Consider the following 26,278-nt stretch of genomic DNA (forward strand, 5'->3'; position numbering starts at 1 on the left):
AGCTTTGGCTCTTTCCAACTCCCAAAAGCTGCCACTAAAGGACAATGTCCAAGATAACCCAGAGAGAAGAAATCAGAATGATTAGGAAGAGAAAGCCCCATTTTCGTAACTGCTTCTCTAAAACAAAACAAAACATCATATGAATTATAACTCATAGTATATACTGAGTCCAAACTATGTCAGGGGCTGGCTAAAAACTTTCTATGTATTATTTCATTAAGAAGAAAGTGATGTCACTTTGATGAGCCTTCGGGGGGTCCCGCCACACACTATAGTGGAGCAGTGCCCAGCAAGGTTTTGAGGGTTTGGAGCACGACCGTTGCCGCCAGGAGAAGAACGTGAACAACTGTTGCTCGCCCTGTTCACAAACCTATTGGGAAGGAAGGCATTCTCATGTTTTTGCAAATACACCGCAGTTCCAATCTTGCTGCAGCACTCGCTTGCCATGTGACTCTGGCCCCCTTCCTTCACCGTGGTGCTCCTGTTTCCTCCATCTGTAAACAGGAGATGCCAAGAGTACTCCTGTCTACAGGGCTGTCATGACACCGCAATTTATTTTTCTGATGTAACAGTTTGTTTGACCTTTCTCTTATTACCGGCTATTAAGTTTATTTCCACTTTTCCCTCTATTAGAAACAACGCTACGCATCTTACACATAAATGGCAGACTGCAACTCTGATGATATCTTCAGGGTATCCACTTCCTTGAAGTGGAATCCCGAGTCCAAATATATGACTCTCTTTAAGGCTGTGGACAAGGTATTGCCAAGTTGTTTTCCGGAAAGTTTGTAACAATGTACACTCCCCCAGACAGAGTATGCACGTCCCTATCACACTGCACCCGTCAGCATATAGCACTTTTGGGGGAACAATTTTTATATCTCTTTTTACACACATATTCGTATAGAATCTCGCATGAATACCTAAGTATGATCTTATTATGCATATTGGATTTTTAGTGTGCTTTTACTTTTCCGTTTTCTGTTTCTCACTTGGCTTTCTCTCCCTCCCTGCCCACCCTCACCCACACTACCCATCAGCCAACACACGCCCCTTGCTAACCTGTATTAACAATTGCGTTTGCATCTTTCCGTATTTTCACTCTTGCTCATAAAACCAGAAACGAACATAAACTTAAAGACTCCCATATACACATTTACATATATAGTAGGGGTTTGACATTGTTTATCTTTTTTAAATTGGATCATATTATATACACTTCTTGGCATCTTGTTTTTCTCACTCAATAATAATGACGTTTCAATTAAATGAAGTAATGTCTACAGAGTACTTAGCGTAGCGACTGGAGCGCTGAGGATGTGTTATTTATTATTGTTGTTGTTGTTATAAATAAAAAAGAACTGGCATTCCTCCTAGCGCTGAGACGTTCATGGCTATGGTGCCTCCTTCGGTCTTCCCGAGCTTGTTTGGGAAAGAACAGGAGAAGGCAAGGTCGCTACACTGGTGCATGACTTCCACTTTCCCTGCGTCATTCTTGATGCTAATGGAGAAGCTGCGATTCGCCAGGGACCATCCGTGGTCCGGAGATAGGATGATACGCAAATCCCCACACAGGCCCTGCCCTCCCAAAGCGTACAGTCTATGAGGGAACGTGAAGATAGTAAGTTAGTAACTCTGACCAATGTATTATTATCACCTGAGATAAGCTATCTGAGGGTCAGGAACACAGTTCTGGAGGACGATCTAGACATGGAGTCTGGGAGGAAGTGAACCTTCAGCCAAGATGTGACAGATGAGCCATGGTTGATGATGTGAAAGGAGGCAGAACATTCCAGATGGAGGAATCAGCCGTGCAAAGGCCCCGAGATGAGAGGAAGGACAGCTCTCTACGGACCAGAAGGAAGAAGCAGGCTGCAGTGCAGCATCTCGGAGCAAACGTGCGGCCCCTCGCAGGTGAGTGCTGAGGAAATGTCTGGAGAACACCTGCGGCCCCACCAAGAGCTGAAAGAGCAAGTTTTCTCCCAGTTCTGAACCCACTGGATGCGGCAGGCCTTGTTGCCTTGGCAACCATGGCCTAGTCTCAGTCCAGGCCTAAGTGAGTTCTTCATATGTATCATCTCACTGCATCCTTAAAAAGATTTTGTGAATTAGGGATTATTGTTCTCGTTTTAGAGATGGGAACCGAGGCCAAAAGAGATTATTAAGTCTTATGCAGGCAAGGACCCAGCAGGGCCAGGATTTAAGCCCAGGTCTCTCTGAAGCTCCACGTGCTTCTGAAAACACCCAGCACTGTTCTCCGAGGTCCTGAGCTATGATTTAATAGCCACCTCAAGTGGTGACTTATGAGTTTTCTCTACAGGGCTGGGATGTGAACCCGGCTGGGCTGGCTGCAGAGTCTAGGTTCACAATCATGCCATAGGGAGCGGCCAAACTCTCTCTCCCTTCTGCCACCTGCCCCTCTCCAAGCTCGTTTCACAGCCCCAGCCACGACACAAGGCGCCCCCCACCACGCGGAACTTCTCTGCTCCTGTCAACATGGGCCCTTTGAGGTCTGGGGCCTCTTCCTGGTATCCTTCCCCTCTTTTCTCCCCAAGAAAACTGCCTGCCCCACCTAAATGTCTGAACTCACATGTCACCTCACCCAGCAGCGACCCCCACCTACCCAGACCCTGGAGTTGTTTGCTGCATCTGCTTCCACAAGCACCATCTTTCGAGTCACTCATTTAACACCCCATAAACAGTCACTGAGCGCCTACTATGTGTAAGACGCTCTTCTAGGAGTTGGGCATTCCACGGAGAACAAACCAGACCGCCTCATTCATCTCATGGAACTTACTTGAGGAGACAGGGAGTAAATAAGGGGGAAAATATGCACATATACTACATCAGGCAGTTAAAAGGACGCTGAAGAAACCGAAGGCAGAGGCAGGGCAGGAGGGTGTAACTGCCTAAGGAAGTTGGGGAGGCCTCTCTGAGGGGGAGACTTCTTAGCCAGAGCTGACGGAAGCGATGGACTGGGGCATTCCGGGCGGGGGACACTGAGCCCAGGACCTATTTGAGACAAGCCAGCCTGAGGTCTGAGGAACGGCAGGGGGCCACTCGGCTGAAGCATAGTGAGCTGGGCAAGGCTTAGGGGAGAGGAGATCGGGGAGGACCCAGGGGCGAGAACCTGTTTCTGAACGCGCTGGCAGCCACTGGAGGATTCCAAGCAGGGGAATGAACGATCTGAGTAACACTGGTCAAAGCTCTCCAGTGGCTGGATTGGCAAGAGGCAAGACGGGAAGGAAGGAAGCTGCAAAGGGTCACCTGCAGGCCTTCAGACAAAGGAGATTCTGGCTGGGACTCCAGGGGGTGCAACGGAGGTGGTGGGGGAGGGTTGGGTCCTGGATGTCTTCTGAAGGGAGAGCCAACCAGGGCTGCTCGTGACTCGATGTGGGGGGAGAGGAAAGGAGAAAGGGGAGCATCGAGGATGAATGCCAGGTTTCTGGGCACCACACCACTGTGCGTTTCCCCCACAGGAGTCGGAGCTTCTGGAGGTGGAGACGGCATCCATCCACCTCGGCCACACTGCACAGGGCCAGGCCCATTAATGTTTGCCGAGTGCGTGAGTCAGGACATGTCCTGAACAGCTCCTCTGAGCCTTCCTTTTGCTGCCACAGCCTTCTGGGAAGAGACAGGGATCATCCTGTGCCAGCTGCCCCCTCAGTCTGCAAAGATGCTCTTATCCTTCACATCTGCTGTGTGTACCTCCAAGAAACAACGAAGCTGAATGATGAGATCAGACAACGAATTTGTCTCTGCAGCTGAGGCCCACGACGGGCTCCTCTCTGCCCCTCAGTCACCTCTCAGCAGACACCCAGCCCTGGGGAGACGAGCGCCCTGAAGTTCAGTTGGGAGTGCCTTAGAAGCCCAGGGAAATGCAGCGTTTGCCAGGCCCTGGTGAGCCCACCATCGTCTCTGTTCAAAGCAGGCAGGAATGATTGTCCCCTTTACACAGATGAGAAACTGAGGCCTGGAAAGGAGCAGGAATATGTGAAGGGAGTGAGGATGCAAGATGAGAACAGCCCCCTTTCTCCATTTTCTTGTGTGAAACTGTAGAAGAGGACGATAACGTTACTGCTGCTAGTATTACAGAAATGGCCGGTGACAGTGCCAGTGCTGGACTCTGCCTAGAGACCCTGGGTTGTGTGCTGTGGTGGAAACAGCTGTAGGAATTCTATCAGGAGATGCTGCATGGGGAGTGACGTGCAGTAGCAACAGTCCTAGCTCCTTCCTCACCTGCTCTGTGATCTTTGGACAATCATTTCATTTTCCTAAACCTCAGTTTCTGGGTCTATAAAATGGGAATAACTATATTACCAGCCTCAGTGGGGTCTTGTCACCATGGAATATGATAATACATATCACACACTTGGCATAGTGCCTGGGTACGGCGACGTGCTCGGCAGAGTCGGAGTCAGAGTCGGACAGGCGTCCCATCCAGACAACATGCTTACCCCAGAGAAGCAGCCTCCAGGGCCATTACCAACAACAGCCACCAAGCGAGCCGCAGTTTGCTCTTCTCTGTCTTCCCCTAACATCTGCAGGACCCGTTGGCTCGACCTTGAAGATACACCCAGGAAGCCATCCCTGAGAGCCCCTGGCTGGGTTCCTGCCCTTCCTCTATGCCCGTAACCCCCACCCCAGCCCACACTACACTCTGTTGTGATAAGCATCACACTGCACTGAAATTACCTGTTTCATTATCTGACCTCCCCAGGAGGGATACGTTAGAAAGAATGAGAGCTCAGGGAGTGGGGAAGGGGGTGAGGGGACAGATACCCTGCATGTCACCAGCTCTATATCCCAGAGCTCACACGGTGCCCAGCACAAAGTGGGAGCTCAATACAACTTGGCTGAATGGATGCATGGGTGGCTGGATGCATGGAAGGAAGGAAAAAAGAAGGAAGGAAGGGAGGAGGAGCGAGAAAGAAGGAATGAAGGAAGGCAGAGGAAAGAAGGAAAGAGTCCTGGCATTGCTACCGCTTCTTACTAGAAAGCTAGTAACTTTCTGGCCTCCCCCGCCTGCTCCTCTTGCCTTGAATCTATTATTCCACTCAATCTGGGTCCTTCATCTGCAAAGCAAATGTGTGATGCCTTCAGAATCCGACTTCAGTTTCTATCAAGGCGTTAACCAAGGAAGAATCAGGTCTGACTCCAGAACAGATGCATTTTAAACAGCGGTCCCATTTCCTAACAATTCACCTGGATGAACCACATTCTCCATTACCCTTCCAGGGGACAATGAAGGGAAAAATGAACCATTTATTTTCTTATTTAAATACATCACAGAGATAAGTGAGCCAGATGATGTACGTCTTAGTCACCATCTCCCCTCGGGTACGGGCTTTAGTACCTGCAAGGCTGGCTGGCATCGATAGCTGCACCCAAGGTGGGGGGTGCTCTAACCATGGCCCCCCAGGGAGTGGGACAGGTCCCGCCTGCCTAGGCCCCTCTCAGCAGCAGGCGATGCGAGCTGCTCAGGCCCAGATCCACCACGGCTGGGTCAGGGAACACACGCACCCCACCCCTATCCCACAGGGGGGAGAGAGCTCTCACTCCATGCCCCAGAGGGCAAAGTACCGCAGACACACGTGTTTTTCCATTCTCACCCTGACCCTTCACTCTCTCCCCATGCTGGGGGTACGGGGCGAGGTGTCTACATAGCGAGTTTGGGGAGAGAAGCTGGCACCTCCATTCAGCCCGTCCGCCTCGCATCTCCCTAAACTTGTCCAGCAGGCTTGGCCCCTGCATGGGAGGCCTGAGATTATCACCAGGAATGGCTGGGTAAGTCTCTCCCATTCAAAAGTGATGTATGAACAAGCCAATTTGCCTGCACATCCAAAGCCACATTCTCCAATCAGCTTTATCCGAAATGAAACTGACATTTTGATCTCTCCATTTGAGACCGCTTGTGTTTTTTACTCAGTTGGTTCCAAACTTGAAAGGGAAAGAAAAGCATGACAGGAGGATGCAGAGGTGGGATTGGATAAGCTCGGCGTTCCCTGGCTGGAGTTCCCAGAACCCTACGGGTCCTCAAAGGCACTAATGAGAATTTGTACGCTATTTTCAATATTTCAAAGAGCCTAACAGAAACTGCATTTATCCACGATCAAAATGCACTGACCAAATAAATGCCAAGTGTCTGGTTTGGGCTGGAACTTTTCCCAGTCAGTGAGGTCACACTGCCCTTTGTCCATTTTGATTGGTAGGACCGAGCTGCCGCCCTCCAGGGACCCCACAGGCTTGACAATTAAGGGATTCTGGGTTGCCCAGTCCCTCTGCTTACTGCATGAGAAACTTTAGCCCCTTGGCAGGGCTGTCTGCTTTGAAAGGGGAAACTGCAGTGAGGTGCATTGCAGGGAATGAATGGGGTTAGTCTCAACCTTAGATAAAAGGAATAAGAATGAATTCCCAAGAAGATGCCTTTTCCCAGGGCCAAAGAACAGAAGAACTACCCAAGTTAGGAAAATGAAAGCCTCACAGCCTCAACTCAGATAATATGTGGCGGAGAAAGGAAGGCCCAGGCCGCAGGAGGGTAGGAAGGGCGGCTGGAGTTGTGGAACCGGAGAGCAGAAAGGTGGAAAGGAGGGGCCATACGTCTGCTTCTGCCTGTTGGATGTGGCTTCACCCTTCTCAGTCTGGAGGCAGGTCTGAAGGAAGCTGGGAACTCGGGTCATCTTGTTGCCACCCCCTTGGCAAAGTCTCCCTGTAACTGTTACATAGTGGATGGGATTTGGGGAGAGGGCTGATCAGTGACAACAGATGTGAAAACAACTGGCAGTCACATGTGTCTTAGGAATAAAAACAGGGGGAAAGAATCCACGCCCCTCGGAATCGATGCATCTGCTGGAAACAGTGCCTTGAAACCTCCGCTTCTTGGGAGGAAGTCAGTGACTGGGAACGCGTCCCGTCAGAACCAGACTGGGCCGTGTTGAGGGCAGGAGAGACGTTTAGGAGCCTTGCCCCCTCGCCCCATGGCAGTCTCAACCCTCAGAGAAGGGGGGACCTCCCTTCCGCCCACCAGGGAGGGGCCTCAGAAGACAGTTTGCCGCTTGTCGTCTCCTCCTCCCCCCTCGTTGGGCCATGTTCTACCAGGGACAGGGGCACTGAACTGAAAGGCAAATTGTGTCCCCCAGATGCCTCCCGTTCTACCTAAAACGGGGGTTAGAGCAAGCCTGCCATTCTCATGCCGACAGCTGGCTGGGAAAGGGGACCCTGACTGCTCTGCAGACCCGGTCCCAGCCCTAATTCTGCAGATGCTCCCGAGTGCTCGGTTCCCAACAGGTACCCTCACAGTGCGGGGTGGAAACCCCCACTGGGCTCAGGCCGGAGCCATGCTCGCCAGCACATGTACTGAAAGGCCTGTGCTTGGAGGGGTACGGGCACATGCCCAGCTATTAATAAATGAACCAGTGCTTTCCCTTCCATTCCACGAGTGTGCTTTGTCTTTATACGCCATCAGTGCGAACCCCAGAAGAGAGGGGCTGTCATCGGCAGGTGTTAACGGTCTATCGGCTTGAGCTGGTTCCCAGGCTCACTCTTATCCAGGAGCTTCAGGCTTTGCCACTTCGAGGGTATTGACTTCTCCCTGATCTTCATCGTGCCCCTCCCCTTCCGTCCTAGACAGTACAGCCACACCCCTGCATCTCTCTGACCCAAGTGGGCCCCAACTAGAGGAAGGCAAGAATGGATGTGGGAAACCACACGTCACCACTGCAGCTGTCAAAGTGCTGGGTCCCACTCACGTGGGACTCAAGTGTCCAAGAGGGTGAGGCCCAAGGCACCGCCATGCCAGTGAGGAAACGGGAGAGCTTTCTGAGTGGTAGAATCCACACGATGTGATTAGTGAATGGGGGTGGGTGGGAAAGTGGACGCCACAGACGATTCCCAGGTTTCCGGTTTAGGAAGATGTATGACTAGTGAAGGCAGGACACAAAAGAGTGCGGGATGGTAAGATTGCTGGGGGTGGGGTAGGCGATGATATAGGTGACAACAAAAGGAAGAATTCTGTTTACGGCATGAGGAGTATGGGCCAAGGATCGTGGGAGTGGGGGGAGGCCTGGAGTTCAGGGGCGGCTCTTCACTGGAGGACGAAATGTGAGATGTGGGGTTTACGAGCATTTGAAGAGTGGTGGTCAAGCCACAGGAAGGAATGACATGTAGACCAGAAAGACAGGAGAGCTAAGACCTGGAAGCACTGAAATGAAAGCAAATTTTCCGTGGGAGGGGATGATGAGCAACGTGAAATGCTGAAGAGGTGGAAGGACAGGAGGAAGGTCAGGAGGCAGGCTGAGGCCAGACCGCGATGGGTCTAGAAGCCGAGAGATGCTTGGATCTGGGCAATAGGAAGTTCTGTGGAGCCCTGCGCTGGAGCACGTCCCCTGGGGGGAAGGAGTGAAAGCCAGATGACAGGCACTAAGAAATGAGTTGGCAGACACCCTCTCAGGAAGCATGGTTTGGAAGGGAAGGAGAGAGACAAGGTGACAGCCAAAAGGGGGTGCAGAGTCAAGGAAGGGGTGCTGTTTCATGTTTTAAAGATGGAAACAAAGTGTGTTTATGGGCTAATGGGAAAGAAACAGGGGAGGGAGGGATTGGAGAATGGAGAGCAGGGACTCCCATTACAGGGGTGACCTTCCTGGGTCGCACAAGACCCCGCGTCCTCAGCGATCCCCCACCCAAATCCAGCAACAAGGTTCATGCAGTCGTTTCCTTTAGTGCCATTTGTTTTCTGTGATGCAGGCAACAAGGCTGTTCAGGAGAGAAAGTGGGTGAGGCTGCCCCACAGATGAGAATGGCCCCAAGATGGAGTCCTGGTTCAGACTGGCACAGAGCCAGGGGCAAGATGCCCCAGGGACTGAGCTGAGCGGAAGGGGCCAACAAAGGCTGGAGCAAGAGGAAACGGAGGACCAAGATGGGTCAGATTAACTTCTGGGTTCAAAATCTGGGAACAATGGGTGGGTCCGGACACACAAACTTACCCTTTACCACCTGCCAGACCTCACGCTCTCCAGACAGATCAGCTCGTGGGTACTAAGGTATTCAGGGCCAGCGCCTCTCAGAATATTTCATTTTAACAACGGCTTTCAACTCAAAGGTTTCAGCAACAACAGACTCTTCCTGAAACACAGGCTGACACAGAGCAGCTATCTGCATCAAAAATTTCCACCGTCCCCTTGCCCCAGCCTCTCAGCAATCCTTCTTCACCTTGGGAAAGCTGCCATAATCTGTGGCAGCAACAGGAAACAGACAGCAAAACCTCAGTGACTTTGCCGCCACAGAGAGCAGTTTCCAGGGTGTTCCACTTGACCTGACAACCCCTTGATGAGCATTCATTCATTCAACAAATATTGATGGAGTGAGTGAGCACCTACCATGCTCCAGGCACACGGTCCTATGTGCTGGGACACAGAGGTGGATAAAAAACCCAAACCCCTCGTCCGTGGGGCACGGACGGACTTACGGGCACAAAGGACAGGAGAGATGTGTGCTCAGAGCCCGACACTCTGCAAACAGGGACCTTTACAGGCATCACTGTGAGGTCAGGCTTTTTGCCTCCCTTTTACTCCCGTGGCCGCTGAGGCCCACAATGAACAAGAGCCAGGATTTGCCCTGGGTTGGCCTTACTCCAAAGTTTGTGCTCAGAACATGTTTCCCTGGTGCTTCTCAGACTCTCTTGGGCACATGAATCACCTGCCATCTTGTTAAAATGCAGATTCTGATTCAATAGGTGGGCAGTGGAGCCAAAGAGGCTGCATTTCTAAGAGGCTTCCTGGGAAGGCCTTGAACCACACATGGGAAACCAAAGGCCTAGTTTTCCAAATTCATCTGAGCATGAAATCTTTTTTTCCAGGGCACTCATTTAATGGCCCCTACCTCACTTCTGGAACCCAAGAACTCTTTGGAGGGAGGAATGAATGAATAAATGAATGAATGCACCCTGGGTCTCCCAGTGTCTCTGTACTTCCTGCCTTATCATCCCTATTTGCATAACTGGCCCTTTGCCTCAGTATCCCTGCTGAGCCCCCTGGCTCCTCCCTCGGACTGCAGACTCTCTAAATGCCTCTCCCCTAGGGGTTGGGTCCTGCTCCAGCCAGGAACAAAGTGAGGGTGGCCAATGGACTCCTGGGCCCCATCCTCGGGTTCCTTCCCAGCCTGGCCTGACCCCACCCAGCTAAGCCTGCCTTAGCCTGCCTGCCACGCCTGTCCTAAAATGCTCACTGCCTTTCACCAACAGACCCCAGGAAAATGGCATTTCAGTGCTTTGTGTCTAGTCTTCCGCAAGTATTAAATCTAGAATCACGGGAATTAGTATGTGGAGGAAATTGAGGATAAGACTCCCCCGAGTGCCCTCACCTAACAAACCAGGGCTGGGAGGACTTGGTGGTGATTCAGGCGCTCCGAGCTGTCAGGCCAATCCTTTCCAACAGGCCTTTCGTTCAGTGTGTTAAGCAGTTCAGAAATGTTCATGCAGGGGGCTAACACAGTGCCCCGGTCTCCTCTGGGGACCACCTCATAGATACAAATCTGGTCATCTCTGGGGTGTTGCAGCCTCTGGGAACAGGTCCTGGCTTCCCTGGGGGCCGGACTGAGAGTAAAGGAGAGAGCGGAGGGCGGGAAGCCAGGGGGACAGGGCTGCAGATGGCAGCCCAGCTGGTGGAGCCTCTGCTCCCAAGCCACCCAAGCCCAAGGCCCTGCCTCTGTTCACTCCTGGGTGCAGACAAGAGCAGGGTCCATCGGCAGGTGTGCCAAGGAGTACAGGTGGCTGAAGGCCCGTCTCTTGTGAGCTCCACCTTCAGACCTGGGGAGCAGTACACCTAAGAGGTTCCACACACACGTACCGCCCGTCGTCACCACCAGAATCACAGCGGGCAGCGGTTAGAGAGACAGACGCACACCCTGCTCCTCGATGCTCTGACTCAGAAGACCAGGGAGGGCCTTACCGGTGTAACTCGGAAACTTGGCTGCCATGGCTCAGCCTGTGGACTCCAAAACCTGTCTACGTTTAAATCCAGGCTCTCCCCCTCCCTCGCTGTGTGATCTTGGGTTAGTAACTTAATCTCCTTAAATATCACTTTCCTCAACGGCAGAATGACTGACTTGTTAGGAGTCCAAAGGAGTAAGGAGAGGAATGTGTAGCTCTCCGCCCGGGGTTTTAAGTGTCCCCTAAAAGGACTGCTTCCAGCTCCGTGAATACGATGGTGATGCTGACGGAGGGAGAATGCAAACTTGGCATCCCCCAGATGTAGCTTGCCGCATTAAGCCTGTGTCCATGCCGCTGGTGTCTGTCTGGGACCTCCTACCCCGTATTATCCTCCTCCAAGGGACACCCGCTCACTCATGGAGAGCCTGCTTGTCCCTCTGGGTAAAGCCTGCCCTGCCAGCCCCAACCCCTCCTCTATTCAGTTCCCTCAGCCTTTGGGAGCTTATAACTGTCTTTGGGGGAGGGCACTTGGCTTTAAATGGTTTTGGTATCCATGGCCCCCAGCCCAGGGCCACTGCTGGGTACTCAGCGGATGTTCAAATGATCCGGCCCACTGCTCCAAAGCAGATGGGAGCAGCCGAAGGCTTTAAAAATCCTCCTTGCTGACCCCAAAAGGAAAGGCCATGAAGAGGGAGGGTCCTGGGCAAGGTGTGGGTGGAGACAATAAGATCAAAGGGCAGAAAGAGGCTCACACGGATGCTGAGGCTGAGGGTACAGAGGGAAAAGAATCCTGGTGTCCAGGGAAATAACAGGACCGGGGAAAAGAAGGGAGGTGAGTGGAGGAGGTTGGAAGAGGAGAGACAAGACAGGAGAGGCAGAATGACCAAGGCTCACACGTGCTTTGGACAAGACAGAACGCGGTCGGTCTCCCCACGAGTCAGGACACTAAATGGCAAATCCCCAAGCAGATAGATTTCCTATTTTCATCTTCTTTCCTGATGAAAGTTTTGTACTGTTCTCACTGAGACAGGATTCACAGAACTTTAATTTTATGACCCACAGTATATGGGATGAGTTTCATGGACTTTTCACAGCTTATCAGATGTCTACGCTCTCTGGGAAGGAGGAAACAGGGTGGAAAAAACATGGAAAGGAAAGGACTTGCCTCCTTCTCATCTTGCTGACCTCTCTCCGTGGAGCTCTAAGCACACACACACACACACACACACACACACACACACACACACTCAGCAGTGCTCTGGCCCCAGGACCTGCCCTCATCGTCACCTCCTTCCTTCAGAGACCTGTGCCACCTGGTAACCAAGCCAGTCGGGCCACGCCCCTGCTCAGAAACCCTCCAGACCCCTCCCTGCCCTTATTCAGTTAGCAGACCTCCACTTCACACTGAGCTTCTCCCAGACCTTGAGCAAGCCTTGCTTCCATGCAACCGAGAGCCTATGCAAATAGGTTTCCCCTGTTGGAATATCTCCCCCTGCTGCTTCTCCTCGTCTGCTCTCTACTACCTATCCTGCAAGTCTCACCTCACACATCACCTGTTCTGGGAGCCTTCCCTGAAACCCTGGAGTCTGGACAGTTACCCCTCTTTATTTTTTTTATTTATTTATTTATTTTTTTTTTAAGATTTGTTGCATACTTTATTTTTTTTTGTTTTCTTTATTTTATTTTTTAATTTATTGGGGTTACAATTGTTAGTAAAATTATATAGATTTCAGGTGTGCTGGGAAACCTGGACAGACACATGCAAAAAAATGAAGCTGGACCACCTCCTTACACCATATACAAAAATAAATTCAAAATGGCTTAAAGACTTAAATGTAAGATCTGAAACCATAAAATACCCCTCTTTATTTTTAATTGTAGCAAAATATATATAACACAAAATTGACCACGTTAACCATTCTTAAGTGTCTGGTGCAGTGACACTAAGTACTTGCACATGGTTGGGCCACCATCAACACCATCCAGCTCCAGAACTCTTTTCATCTTGCAGAACTAAAACTCTGTGCCCATTGAACACTAACTCCCCCGATCCCCCTCTCCCCAACCCCTGGCAACCCCCTTCTACTTCCTGTCTCTATGAATTTCACTACCCTAGGTATCTCACATAAGTGCAATCATACAGTGTTTGTCCTGCTGTGACTGGCTTATTTCACTTAGCACAATGTGTTCAAGGTTCACCCATGTTGTGGCATGTAGACACCCCTTCTTTTTAAGATTAAATGATATTTCACTGTATGCATATGCCATATTTCGTTCATCAATGTATCCATTGATGGATACTTTTAGATACTGTGAATAATGCGGCTATGAACGTGTATGTAGTTGCCTCTTTTATGTACCCTTATCTATGGAATTTGTCTATGTCCCCAGTGCATCTGAGAGCTCAGGCAAAGCAGGGCCCTCAGTAAACGCCTGCTGTAGGACTGAGTAAGCCCTCACAGTCTCCAAGTGTGGCACCCATCAAGTAATTGATTTGTGTTGAACTGGCATCTTCGGGAACTACAGGGCCTTCAGCCAAATGAAAGACCTCCTATAGGATTTGGAAGTCCAGTATGGGCAAGAAAGTTCTGGAAATCCTGAAAGCCCTCCACAGAGAGAGCCAGCCCTGCAGGAAGGTAAACCCTATCCCCTAGCTCATCAGAGCCCCTATATGTCTCAACTTCTGCTTTCCACAAAACACTGATGAATCTGACCACATTAAAATGAAACATTTCTGTCCAAAGAAAGATACCATAAATGAAACAGACAGATGAAAGGTTGGGAGAGGTTATCTATAAACTTTAAAAGTGACAAAGGGCACAATCTAGAATAAACAAAAAAAAAAATCTGTAAATCAACCAAAAATTTTTATAAATGAAGACAGAAGTACAATTTAAAAATAGGCAAAGACTAAGATCCAAGATGGCGGAATAGATAAAATCTGTGCCTGTGTCCTTCTGTGGACACATTAAAATTACAACTAAATTATAGAACAATCAACCTAGAGAACCATTTGAAGTCTGGCTAAACAGAAGTTTTGTAACTGAGGTTATAAAGATGAAGCCACATGGAGACTGGGAGGAAGGGCAGGGATGCTGAACTGGCTAACCCCAAACCTCCGTGTGGCGGTTGAGAACCAGGAGAGATATCTCAGCCGTAGAGGTTCCCCCCAGACAGACGAATGAAAGACCCCAGCCCCACACCAGTCTCCCCAGCCTGAATTACTGGTGCCGGGAAAAGGAGCCCCACAACACCTGGCTGTGAAAAACTGTGGGGCTTCCGACCCTCTGGGTGGGACTGAAGGCTGTGGGAAACCCAGGCACCCTCTTAGACTACCCGCACACAGACTCTCACTCCCAGGCACTCACCCTGGGCTCCAGCGAAGGGACAGTGACTTGGGGGACATCAGAGGCATAGGGGCAGGTAGACTGAGGCGTGACAGTCACCATTTTCCCTGAGAGGGGTCCTCCTCTGTGCAGCCCGCGGGCAGGTGCAGGCCTGCACCATCTTTTCCTGTGTTGAGCCCGCCCCCACAGGCCAAATCTGAATCTGATTGGCCTGGTGAGGTCTGCTGACCCCACCCAACTCTCCCAATGCTGGAGGCACTTTCTCGCAACAGCCAGCCCTGCCCACATTGCACTTTTAAAATCCACAGCCCCCAGGGAGGCGGTGACTGGACTCCTGTGCTCTGAAACTTTTGCGGAGTAGCTCCAGCTTATTTTATGAAAATGGAAATGAAAAATAAAAAATAAAAAAACTGGGGTAGCAATACTTATACCAGACAAAATAGACTTTTAAACAAAGGCTATAACAAGAGACAAAGAAGGACCCAGTCATCCCATTTCTGGGTATTTATCCAAAGAAACATAAAACACTACTTCAAGGGAACTCGTGCATCCATATGTTCATTGCAGCATTGTTTACAATGGCCAAGATGTGGAGGCAGCCTGGGTGTCTATTGATGGAAGAATGGATAAAGAAGAGGGGATACATATATACAATGGAATATTGCTCGGCCACGGAAAGGAATGGGTTCTTGCCATCTGCACGGTATGGATGGCCCTGGAAGGTACTGTGCTGAGTGGAGTGTCAGACAGAGAAAGACAGATGCAATGTGATTTCGCTTATATATGAAATCTAAAGAACAACAACAACAAAAAAGAACAGAAACAAACTCATAGATACAGAAATCATTTTGATGGTTGCCCAATCGGAGGGGTTGGGGGGTATGGGAGAAAAAAAGGGGAAGGGATTATGAAGTACAAACTGGTTACTAAAAAGTAGTCATGGGGATATAGGGTATAGCATAAGGAATATAGTCAAGAAGATTATAATAACTGTGGTGTCAGATGGGTACTAGATTTGTTGGGATGATAGATGGGAGGGGGTTGGGGGCAGGATGGAAAAAGTGAAGGCATTAGGAAGTCCAATTTGGTAGTTACAAAATAGTCATGGGGATGTAAAGTACAGCATAGAGAATATAGTCAATAATATGATAATAACTATGTATGGTGCCAGGTGGGTACTAGACTAGTCAGGGGGATCAGGTCTTAAACTCGATAAATGTCTAAACACTATGCTGTACACCTGAAATTAATATAAAATAATATTGAATTTTAACTATGATTGAAAAATAAAAAGGGGAGGAAAGGTGAAAGGGAATAAGAGGTCCAAATTTCCAGGTATAAAACAAATAAGTCATAGGGATGTAACATACAGCATGGGGAATATAGTCAATAATATGGTGACAGCATAGTATGATGTCAGATGGTTGCTGGACTTACCATGGTGATCACTTCTTTAGGTATATAAATGTTGAATAACTATGGTGTACCCCTGAAACTAATATAATATTGTATGCTAGTTGTATTCTTAATTAAAAAATGAATAAAATAAACAAAATAAAATAAAATAACAATAGGCAAAGACTATGAATAGGCAATTTACAAAAAACAGAAGTTCAAACAACTGCAAGCATAAAAGATACTCAAAGTTACTAGTAATCAGAGAAATGTATATTAAAACAACGAGATGGCACTGTAAACTTGTCAGAATGGCAAAAATTAGAAAGGCAGATAATACTAGGTATTGGTGATGACATAGGGAGACAGAAACTCTTGTGCACTCTTGGTGGAAATGTACTCTGGCACAGCCGTTCCAGAAAACATTATGGCAGAACACAGAAAATTAACATATTAACTCAGGGATCCAATTCCTCCATTTGTATAGCCCGGAGTTATTCTCACACAGGGTCCCAAGAGAGCATGTACAAGATGTTCTTCAGAACGTCATGTGTGGCCAGGATGTGTTACAGACAAGCCAGAGGTCTATCCGCAGGGGAATGGATATACAGAATGTGATGGATGCACAACACATCATAAAACGCAGCAGTTAGAAACCATGGACTAGACACACACCAGGCGCAGGGCTAGATCCTTAAAATATAATGTTGAGTAAATAACAGTAAGAAACTGGATGAAATATGTAGTTCACAATCATTTATGTGAATTAAAAGTACACACGCACACAAAACAACCTCACATGTTTTATAAGAATCCGTGCATATTTCAAGACATAAATCAAATAGATCAGAGTGGGTACTGACACCTTACGACTGGGGATAATGGGAAGAAACAATTTAAAATAAAACAAGAGAGGAGCCTGGCATAGACGGATGATCACAAAGTGTCGTGGTCTAAGGGTAGGATTAATTCAATGTTATGCACCCAAGCTCAGGAAAGAAAAGAAAAAAAAAAAAAGGAAAAAGCAAAAACACCCCAATGTGTCATCCACATGACTCAGGGAAATTATCCTTGTAAGATTTTCCTCTGTCCAAGTTTCCTGAAACAAAATGTCATAGGAGATGTGAGGCTCAGTGGTCCTCGAACGTGGGGAATGTTCATCTTGCTAAAGTTAAAAGGCCTCCACGGAGGTCTTGTCCCCGGATGGATGTGTTAGTGAAAGTGAATCCTGAGCAGTCACCTCTCCCAAACTGAACCCTGGGGTGGGTGGCAGATGTCTGATGGGCTGTGGACGGGAATCACTCGTGTCCTCCCTTTCCAGTTGTCAGGAGCAGCCACACAGGCCACTGGAGAGTAAGAATGGTTCAGGGTCAGGAAGTTCAGCGAGTCCACCCTCCTTCACCCACCACTTCTGTGCCCTGAAGGCCAGGCAGGTTCAGGGAGATAGCAAGTTTCACATTCCTGGAAAAACAAGCCCGCCTGCTCACTGGGGCAGGATCTTGCATTATATGAGGCTTAGACTAGTGACCTCTTCTAGTATCGCTGGATCATTTTTGTTTTGTTGATTAAAGAGGTTTCAAGCCCAGCATTACATAGACATGGTAGGTATTCTTATCCCCATTTTACAGGTAAAGAAATGGAGGCCCAGGAAGATGAAATAATTCTCTCATGTCACATAGACTGTAGAGGCACCACCAAAGCAGGAAGACTAGTTTCCCGACTGTCAGGCCAAATTTCAAGACATAAATCAAATGTATCAAAATGTCTTCCTCCAAGCCATGGAGCTGCCGTGGGTCAGCCCGTCTGGGGCTGCCCAAATGACAAGGGCCAGGAGGGCAGGGCCACACAGGTCCCTGGGAGGAGGGGATGCCATCTGAGGTGGCTGTTTCCATTGACCTTGCACCTTCTTATTGCCAAATAATGTGCCAGAAGCCCACACACATCATCACTAAGCCTCACCCAATTTCTGAGCTTCTCTGCATCCTTGACCCCCATTCCTGAAACAGTGATGAAAGCAGCAGTGAGGGTCCGTAGGTGGCAAGTGAGACTCAGACTGGGGTGGAGCAGAGTCAGGCAGCAGCACGTACACAAACCTCCCGAGGCCTGAGTCGACTCTACCACGCTTGCTCATCTCAGAATGGGCCATCAATCATCCGTACAAAATGCCTGCGCATTCTCTGATAATACACTTGTATCTCAAATGGTCTAAATTTCAAAGTCTCCGCTTTCTCCCTTCAAAGTTACAACCGTCACACACGCTTACTTTCATTCAATAAATACGTGTAGCTACTTAATAGGGACCTTATTCTATTTCCTATTTGAAAACCTAGATGGGCACATAATTTTTTTTGAGGTATCTGGATTATAATTGCACTTAATTGAGTATAAATTAGACGTTGGCAGGGAGGAAGGCTATTTCTGCCGCAATGTGAGCCCTTATTTTCTGCTCTGGACCACACGGGAGATTCTCAAATAAATTTCTAAGAGTCATCTTGATGCTCTCAGTAATTTAACTATACATACATTATTTTTAGCACTGTAACAGTTCCTTATAATGACGATTATCAAGGAGAGGACTAACAATTGATCTTAGAGATCAATTCAGTTTAAAATTTTCTGGCAATACAGAAACAAATAGGTAGAAAGTAAAAGGCAATTTCCAGCGGGGAGATGCCCCAAAAGAGGAGGCCCACAGAGCTGAATCCCTACACCCCCCAAGACTTGGCTTTCTGTGGGTACAGTCACCCCACTAGCTTTAGGGTGGGCACACAGCCCTTCTCTGACGTTGGGCTTGACATGGGCTGCACTGGGGCTCCTGGAACGTGCCCGGCATATTTTTCTCTGATAGGGTTTGTGTTGGTGGCCACACAGGACTCCCAATTTCTCCCTGAAGAATGACCCCTTTAGAGCAGGAGAGTGGAGCCTCCAGCATTTTAGGATCCATGCCAGCGTGGAAGCAAGGGATAATGGGAACTTTCTATCCGTTGGAGATTCCGCCATTCGGGTAAAAAAGAAACTGAGTTCTGGGGAGTAAGATGAAGATGCTACAATAAGTACGTCATTTCTGGTGGCCTCTTCATTTCCCGTTTTCTCCAAGGGCCCACTCAGTTGGCTATGTAACGCCACCCCATCTCCCAGTACCCCATCGCAAGCCCCCCCAGTCCATTCTGACTCACCTCCATCTCACCCCATTCCACACGACACATTTGCCTCCCGTCCACCGTATCCCACCTGTCCCGTGCCACCCCTCTATCCCATCCCATCCCAATCCAGTCTAACCCATTCCTACACCACCCACCCCATCCTATCCCAGTCAAACCCCTGAATATTCTAAATCCTGCCCTCTCAATCCCACCCGAAACCATATTATACTCCACCCTATTCCATTCCATTCCACCACCCATCTCAATCCATCTCAACTCATCCTGTCTGTCCCATCCCAATGCACTCTTGATCCTGTGCCCCGCATTCCTTCCTACTTGATCTCAGGCCCTCTCAAATTATCCTATTTCTCCCATCCCGCTCCATCATCTTCTATTGCAGTCCCTCCCCTCTCATCCCCTGCTTGGCCAAAGTTCTCATTTGTGATTTATATAGGGACACAACCATTCTTGATGTTACATGGAGCCACATGAGAAAGACAAAGGGTCTCACCCTCTCCCAAAGATCTATGGGCTAAGTGCGTATTTGGGTAGGAGATACAGAATCTCCTCTTTAAAGTGGGGTTATGAAAAGGTAGTCCTGGGAGGTTGAGTGCTCCAGTGCCCAGAAGGAAAATAAACATGATTTTCCTTTGTCTCTCTTAACTTACAAGGGCCAGGAAAAATCTCTAAGAACCACACCATCATTTTCAATGTGAGAAACCCCCACAATGCATGGCCATCCTTTGCTTTCTGTGGGTCCAAGGGAGAGCCAAGTTCTATTCGAGGCCAGGGAAGCCTGAGATAGTGTCTCTGAAATAATTCTCCATTTGCAGATTCATCCAGATGTCCCCCAGTTATTGTGGAAAATCTCTGCAGCTGGCAGAGAGGGGATGGTTGGGAGGTCATATCCCACTCAAGCGGTGAAACTCAAAGAAGGCAGTGTCAGTGGCATTCTCCAACCTCTAGGGGGAGACAGAGGGTCCTCCCCTTCTGCCACTCTAGGAAGAGAAGAGGTAACAGGCATGAGCTGATGGGTTAGGGGCCAGGATCTAAGGGATGTCCTTTCAGTGGAAGAAGCAAAGAGGAAACACTCTTGCTGATGCATATAGTGGCACCTTAGAGTGGCACAGGGTTAGAACTCTTTCTCTTGTAATTCTCGGAGGCTAGTGCAGAAAGCAAGCAGACAGTAGTAGCAACAGAAGTAGTAGAGGTAGCATCTAACATATAGGGTGCTAACAATGGGTCCGCACTGTGGCAAATGCTTTCCATGAATTAAGAGGATGGGCCCTAGGGTCAGGTGACCCTAAGGTTCAATCCTGACTCCTTCACCTATTTTCTCTATAACCTTAGTCAAATTGCTTAATTTCTGAGCCTCAGTCCCTTCAAAACTATTACAGTGGTTGGACTGTTGTTGTGCAAATAGAACAGCACTGTCTATAAAGCATTAGCCAACACTCAGTAAAGGAGAGCTATTATTCATAATATGGACTACCTCCCACTTTGGGGTGACCCCTTACCTCTTCCCTCTCCTCCAAACCCCCATCTTGAGAATGTCCAATGGGGCAGTCTGAGGGAAAGGGCACCTGGGGTTCCAGAGAAACTGCCTCTGATCTTCTCAACAGGTGTTTACTGAGTGTCTGCTATGTGCTGTGGTCTGGGCTGCACTGCCCTGCCTGACTTTACAGACCTTTAGGGAATAAAGACGGACATCACCTCATCAAACAAGACATTCCGATGTGTCCTGATGATTTTATAGCAGGGGGAGTTGGAGAGTCCACAGCAGAGTTCAGTCTTGGTGGGTGTTTGGGACCAGAAGCAAACCAAGGATGACTTTGCAGTCACCCCCTCCCCCCCACCCCAGGAGCTGTGGTGGAGATGGATAGATCATGGCTGCTTGAGGAGTTGGAAGGTTGGGATCCAGGCTTCAAGTGCTAAAAGCAAAACAGCAGAACTGATAAGGGGTGGCCCAGTGGAAGAGCAGGGCAGAGGCTGGCAGCCCAGGCAGAAGGATTCCACGGGTTCATGCCAGCTGGATGGGTCCCCTGAGAAGTCAGAGAACAGTTTTGAGTAAGAGATTTGGAGTCAGGAGGACTAGGTTCAAATCCTGGCTGGGCCACTGACTTGTTGCGTAGGGAAGATCTGGGCCCTCTCTGAACCTATTTCTCCATGAATACAATGGGGATCGTCTATCGCTGGCCTCACCGGGTTGCTGTGAGGTTTGAGTTAATACATGCAAGTGCTTGGGACAGGGCCAACACATGGTGAGGAATCAACGAACATCAGCTATTAGTGTTACTCCTCTAGGCACCCAGACAGCTTTCTGAGCACAGTGGCTGGGGGAGGACATGTGAGGGCACACAGATTTCCTGGCTGAGTCCTTTGTCCTCAGTGTTCCTTTTGCAACCCCAGCTTCCACTTACTTAATGGGCACCTTCAATGAGGTAGGTATGTGCTGGGCCTACTGATTCTCTGATGTCTAATCTTCTCCACAACAGAGGAAGGACTTGTCCCTTTTGCAGCTGGGGAACCTGAGCCTTGGAGAGAGGTCTGACTACCAGATAGTTCTCCAACAAGGAACATCGGGCTCTGCTGAGCAATCAGACTTCCTTAATTTGCTGGCATAATAATGATGACGAAACAGGGGCAGGTCAGATACATGAGTCAAGGTGTCACTGCCAAACCTACCTGCTGGACTCTTCTGGACAAACCCAAACCTTGCAGTGTCCAAGACCCCACAGTCTGGTTCTCCAGTCCCCTTGCCACGTGCTTCTGGCCTCGGCTGAAACAAAGCCACACACTCACCAGCCCAAGACATGGCCAACATTGGCTGCTATAGTCAACTTATTCTTTTTAAACCATAAACCCATAGCTCAATTGTGAATGGAAATTCAAATCCATACATTGGTGCCTGAGCAATTAAATGCCTTTTCTTGGTGGGGAAGCGGGTTTGTATGCTGAGGGCTTGTTGTTACATTGCTTCTAGACAATAAGGAGCTATCTTCCAATCTGGAACATTTAGGTCTGGGGAGAAGGCACCTGGAGATCAGGTGTCCTTTTCATCTCTGGCTTCTTTAACCCCTGAGACTCTTCGTTTAACTTTATCAAGTCCCTGTCAACTCTCCAAGAGGACAGAAAATGTTTAATCATCCGCTGATGTAACAACCATCTATCAGACACCAATTCTAAACCAGGCGCTGAGCTGGTGCTGAAGATACAAGAGAAACAAAGCACTGTCCATGCCTTCAGGAAGCTCATAGTTCAATACAGGGGGAGCAGATAAACACGAGCTTTGAATACAATTCAGTTAGTACTACAATCAAACACTGAGTATGGTCAGTGCTCCAGCCTACAAGAGGCCTCTGAAAACAAGTACTTACAGAATAAGCAAAGCAGGGAGAATTTTTGTTTTTAAATAATTTGGTATTTGATTTTTTTTTTAAATGCAACGATGTAGGTAGTGTGGGGGAAAATCAGCACTTTGTCAGAATTCCTTATACTTATAGTTTAAGAATGTTTTCATTTTGAATTACTTATTAAAGGGATGGAGGCATTTCAGGCTTATCAATGCTCAGAGCCTCTGAATCCAGAAAAAGTAGCTACGTTTTAGAACAACAGAGTGTGAAACTGACAGAACTCGATGACCACCTGATAAGGAAGTAGTTGAGGACGATATTAAGTTTTCTGAGCTAGTTAAGTGGGAGGCTGTGGTACCACCAGCCTACATAGGGAATACCGGAGGCTCAGAAGAGGAGCTAAGGAGTTTACTTTGGAAAGGAAACATCGAGGTGAAGATGTCCAAGAGTCTGCAGGATATATGGGCTGTCTAGACCCAGAGTTTCCAGAGACAACGAAGCCAATAGACATAGATCAGGAGAAGCATCTTGGCAGGAGATCTGTCTGGAAGCTTCAGAGTGTGGTCATGGAAGAGATGGACCTGGATGAGCTCACTCAGACAGTGGTGAAAGGAAAGGGGAAAGCACAAGAATGGAACACTGCAGGAAACCATACTTACAAGAGGGAGGGGATCAGTGCTACTATAGAGACTGGGAAAGGACAGCCAGGAGACAGGAGAGAAACCGGCAAAGCAGTGTTCCCGAAGTTCAAGGAAGAGAAATTTTAAAACCCCACACATTCAAAGTCACAGAGAGATAAAGGAAGATAAAGACAGAGAAAGGAAGAAAGGGAGGGAGGGCGGGAGGAAGAAAGGAAGGAAGAGAAGGAAAAGGAAGGGAAGGGTAGGGAAGGGAAGGGAAGGGAAGGGAAGGGAAGGGAAGGGAAGGGAAGGGAAGGGAAAGAAAGCCACAGAAAGATTTGGCAATTAGGGTGGTCATCAGTGATCTTTCATAGAGAGTTCCAGTTCTGGGGACAGAAGGTAGACTGTAGGGAGTGAATGGTAACAGAGAAAGTGAGTTGAAGACCTCTTTGAAGAGAGCTGACTTGTAAAAGAGAAAAAGAGACGGGATGGTAACTAAAAGGTCAATAGGGCCAAGAAGTCGGGTTAGCTAGTTTCATGTTAAACTGTCAAGCTGCTTATAGGCCAAGAGGAAACTTGAGAGAGAATGACTGACTGACAGTGGGGAGAGGAGGTGATGGGAGGTCTCCAAAGAGGCTGGGTGCAGGGGGAGCAGGGCCCAGATGGGAGGGGTTGAGTACAGGTGGGTGAGGAAGCTACTCTTTTCAATCCTTATATTCATTTTATCCAGTCATCACTGGGCCAAGGAAGGGAGATAGTTCAGTCCTGAGCGTCTTTTAAAGTCAACAGTGTGAAGAGAATACAAAATGAATGTGCTTCCTCCTCGAATGTGCCAAATCTTGCAATTATCTGTCACCAAGTCCATTTCGAAATCTTTGTTGTTTGCAAGGCCAAACAGCACATCTAAATGTGGGAAAGGTTTAAAAAGAAATGAAATGGAAGCACCGGAAACCAGAGCAGGCCTGCCAGAAAGCAAGCACCGCTCCCCCAAATCATTCACCAACACCACCCTAACTTCTCCACTGACCAAAGAGCTGCTGGCAGATGGATGTCCACAAAGCAGGATTCTAGCAGCGCCCAGCAGTGAGCAAGCCCCGGGGATAAGCCATGGGGGCTGGGATAAATCGAGCGAGAAAATTAGTTCGATCACATCAGGGGCAATCTCAGACCTGCTAAGCCAGAGCAGGGGCCACACCTGGACTAACGGTCGAGAGGCCTGACAGCCAGTAGCAAGGGTCCCCCCACCGCCCGTGTAGCAAGTCTGGATGACCAGCGGCGTCGATGTGAACAGCATAGCCACCCAGTAGGGGTGGGTGTACGCGAGGCCGGAGCTCCTAGGCGAGCGCACCGTGGGCGCCCCTCTCTGGGTGTCCGCCGCTATGACTCCTAGAGAACCCGAGAAAGTCCAGTCAGTCAAGTAGGGACGGAAGAACTGGGCAGGCTCGGGGCGCCCTCCCTGACCAGCAACCCTGGCACTCCCGGCTAAGGAGTTGGCGACACGGTTTGCGGGGACCCACTCACAAGATCTAGAGCCCAGAGGGGGCCGGAGAGCTCGCCAGGGAAGGGGCGCACTTTCCAAGAAGGGAGCATTGGGATTCTGGTGTAGCCAAGGCGAAGCCTTCAGAGGTTCAATCGGTGGTTTTAAAAACAAAACAAAACAACAGAAAAATCCAACACGGCTCCAGGCCGGAGGTGCCCCGAGTCCAGGCCTGGGCAGCAGGTGTTACGGGTGTCATACTCCGGGCTAAATAAAAATGTGGGCATCGCCCGTTGGACCCGTCCCCACCCGGTCACACGGAACTTTCTAGGCTGTGGCTAGAGCTGAGCCTCAGAGGAGTACAAGGGATAAAATGGGAAGGCACCAGTCCAAGCCAGTGGTCCCCACTGGGGACTGGGTTCTCTCAAAGGGCCGCGTGCCTTCCCGGCTCCGCAAGCTGCAGCCAGACATCCGCGAAGTTCCGGGACTCGCCGCACCCGCCAGCTCTGCCGCCCTCCCGGACTCGGTCACCGGGAGCAGGTCCCGCCGCCCGCGCTGCTGCTGCCGCAGCCCAGGCGCTCGGCTGCAGCAGGGCGCGGGAAAGGGCACTTTGGCGCGGAGTGGGAACCGAGGGGAATGTGGCGGCGCGGAGCCTGGCGGTGACACTCCCTCCCCCGCCCCCGGGCACAACCCCCGCCCCCGCCTCCCCGTCGCTCAGCCCCCCACAGCCCCCACCTGAATCCTCTGGCAAAGCTTGCTCGGGACCCCCACCCCGGGCCCGCGCCCACCAGATCCCTTTCCAAACCCAGAGCGCTGAGGGAGGTGGACTCTTGGGGAAGGGGATGGCGGCCGCAGTCTCCGGGCGGCTCCAGCGGGGACGCGGGCTTCAGTCGCGAGAAAATGGGCGGGGGCAGGGCAGGGCAGACCCTGCAGACTAGGAAATGGGGAGGGGGCGCCATTCCTCTCCAGGCCCCAGGACCGATGTGCCCATCAGAATGGGGAGGAAGGGGAAGGGCTCCGGGAAAGTTTATCGGGGAAAAGCCTGGCACCTTGGGGGCTAGGAGGCTGAAGAAACTGAAGCCAAGGTCCAGGTGCCCTGCAACGCCGGGCAGGGATGTCTGTCTCCCAGACCCCCACACCAGTCAGATGCGGCCAAGTTGCGGCTGGGGTTGTGGGCAGCACTGAGGGTGAGGGTGAGGGTGAGGGTGGAGGTGAGGACACGGTTGGGGCGAAGGGGAGGGGGGAGATGAGCTTAAGGGTGGGCAACTGGGGGAGGGGGTGGAAGGTTAAGGGGGAGGGAGGGGAAAGGGACAGGGACCGAGTTGGGGCTCGGGTGGGGCGCGCGGAGGCCGCCGGCTCCCAGGCGCGGCCGGACTTACCCGCGGCGGCCGAGGCACTGAGCAGCCCCCAGCCCAGCAGCAGCAGCAGCGGCGGCGGCGTTGGCGGCGGCGGGCGGCCCCAGCGGCTCCCCGCGCCCGGCACGAGCGCCGAAATCCCGGCTTCGCTGCGAGCCCTCCCCGCGGGGCAGCCGCAGCGCCCCTGCTCCGGTTCCCGCGAGCGCGGCATGGCGCGGCCGGCAGCGCCGAGGGAGAGGCTCCACTCGCCGCTGAGGAGAAAGGAGGTCAGGAGAGCTCTGGAGCTTTTTTCTGGTCGGAAAAAATCCCAGTACGCGGGAGCCCTGAGCTTCTGCGGCTGGAATGAACCAAGTGTCCGCCCGGCCGGGGAGAGGCGCGCTGCGCTCTCGGAAATGACTCGCTCCAATCCCGCTTCGCGGGGTTCGCGCCGGGGGGTGGGGGGTGAATTATCCCCGGATTAATCACTCCAGAGCCGCTTCTCCGCCGCTCCAAACGCTGGGGGTGGAGGCGCAGCAAAGGAAAAAATATTGGGAGGTGGGTGTTCCTCTTCAGCGCCACCTCCACCTCCACATAAACCGCAAATTACATCTAAAGGGTTGTTTATTCCTGTTTGTTTTACAATTGACCGGTTTATTTTAAGTTCAGTTCTCTGGTTTCCATTTAT

General features: G+C 50.2%; 1 protein-coding gene across 1 annotated transcript in view; it reads right to left on the bottom strand.

Moving 5' to 3' along the window:
* The window catches only part of CSMD2 (CUB and Sushi multiple domains 2), a 579,918-nt gene extending 554,093 nt beyond the window's left edge, over positions 1-25,825 (bottom strand). Inside the window, exon 1 of the mRNA XM_033115124.1 lies at positions 25,639-25,825. Within this exon, the coding sequence (XP_032971015.1) occupies positions 25,639-25,825 (187 nt within the window). The remainder of the gene's footprint in view (positions 1-25,638) is intronic.
* Between the last annotated feature and the right edge of the window lie 453 nt (positions 25,826-26,278).

Source organism: Rhinolophus ferrumequinum, chromosome 9 (genome assembly GCF_004115265.2).
Source record: "Rhinolophus ferrumequinum isolate MPI-CBG mRhiFer1 chromosome 9, mRhiFer1_v1.p, whole genome shotgun sequence".
Taxonomy (NCBI): Eukaryota; Metazoa; Chordata; class Mammalia; order Chiroptera; family Rhinolophidae; genus Rhinolophus; species Rhinolophus ferrumequinum.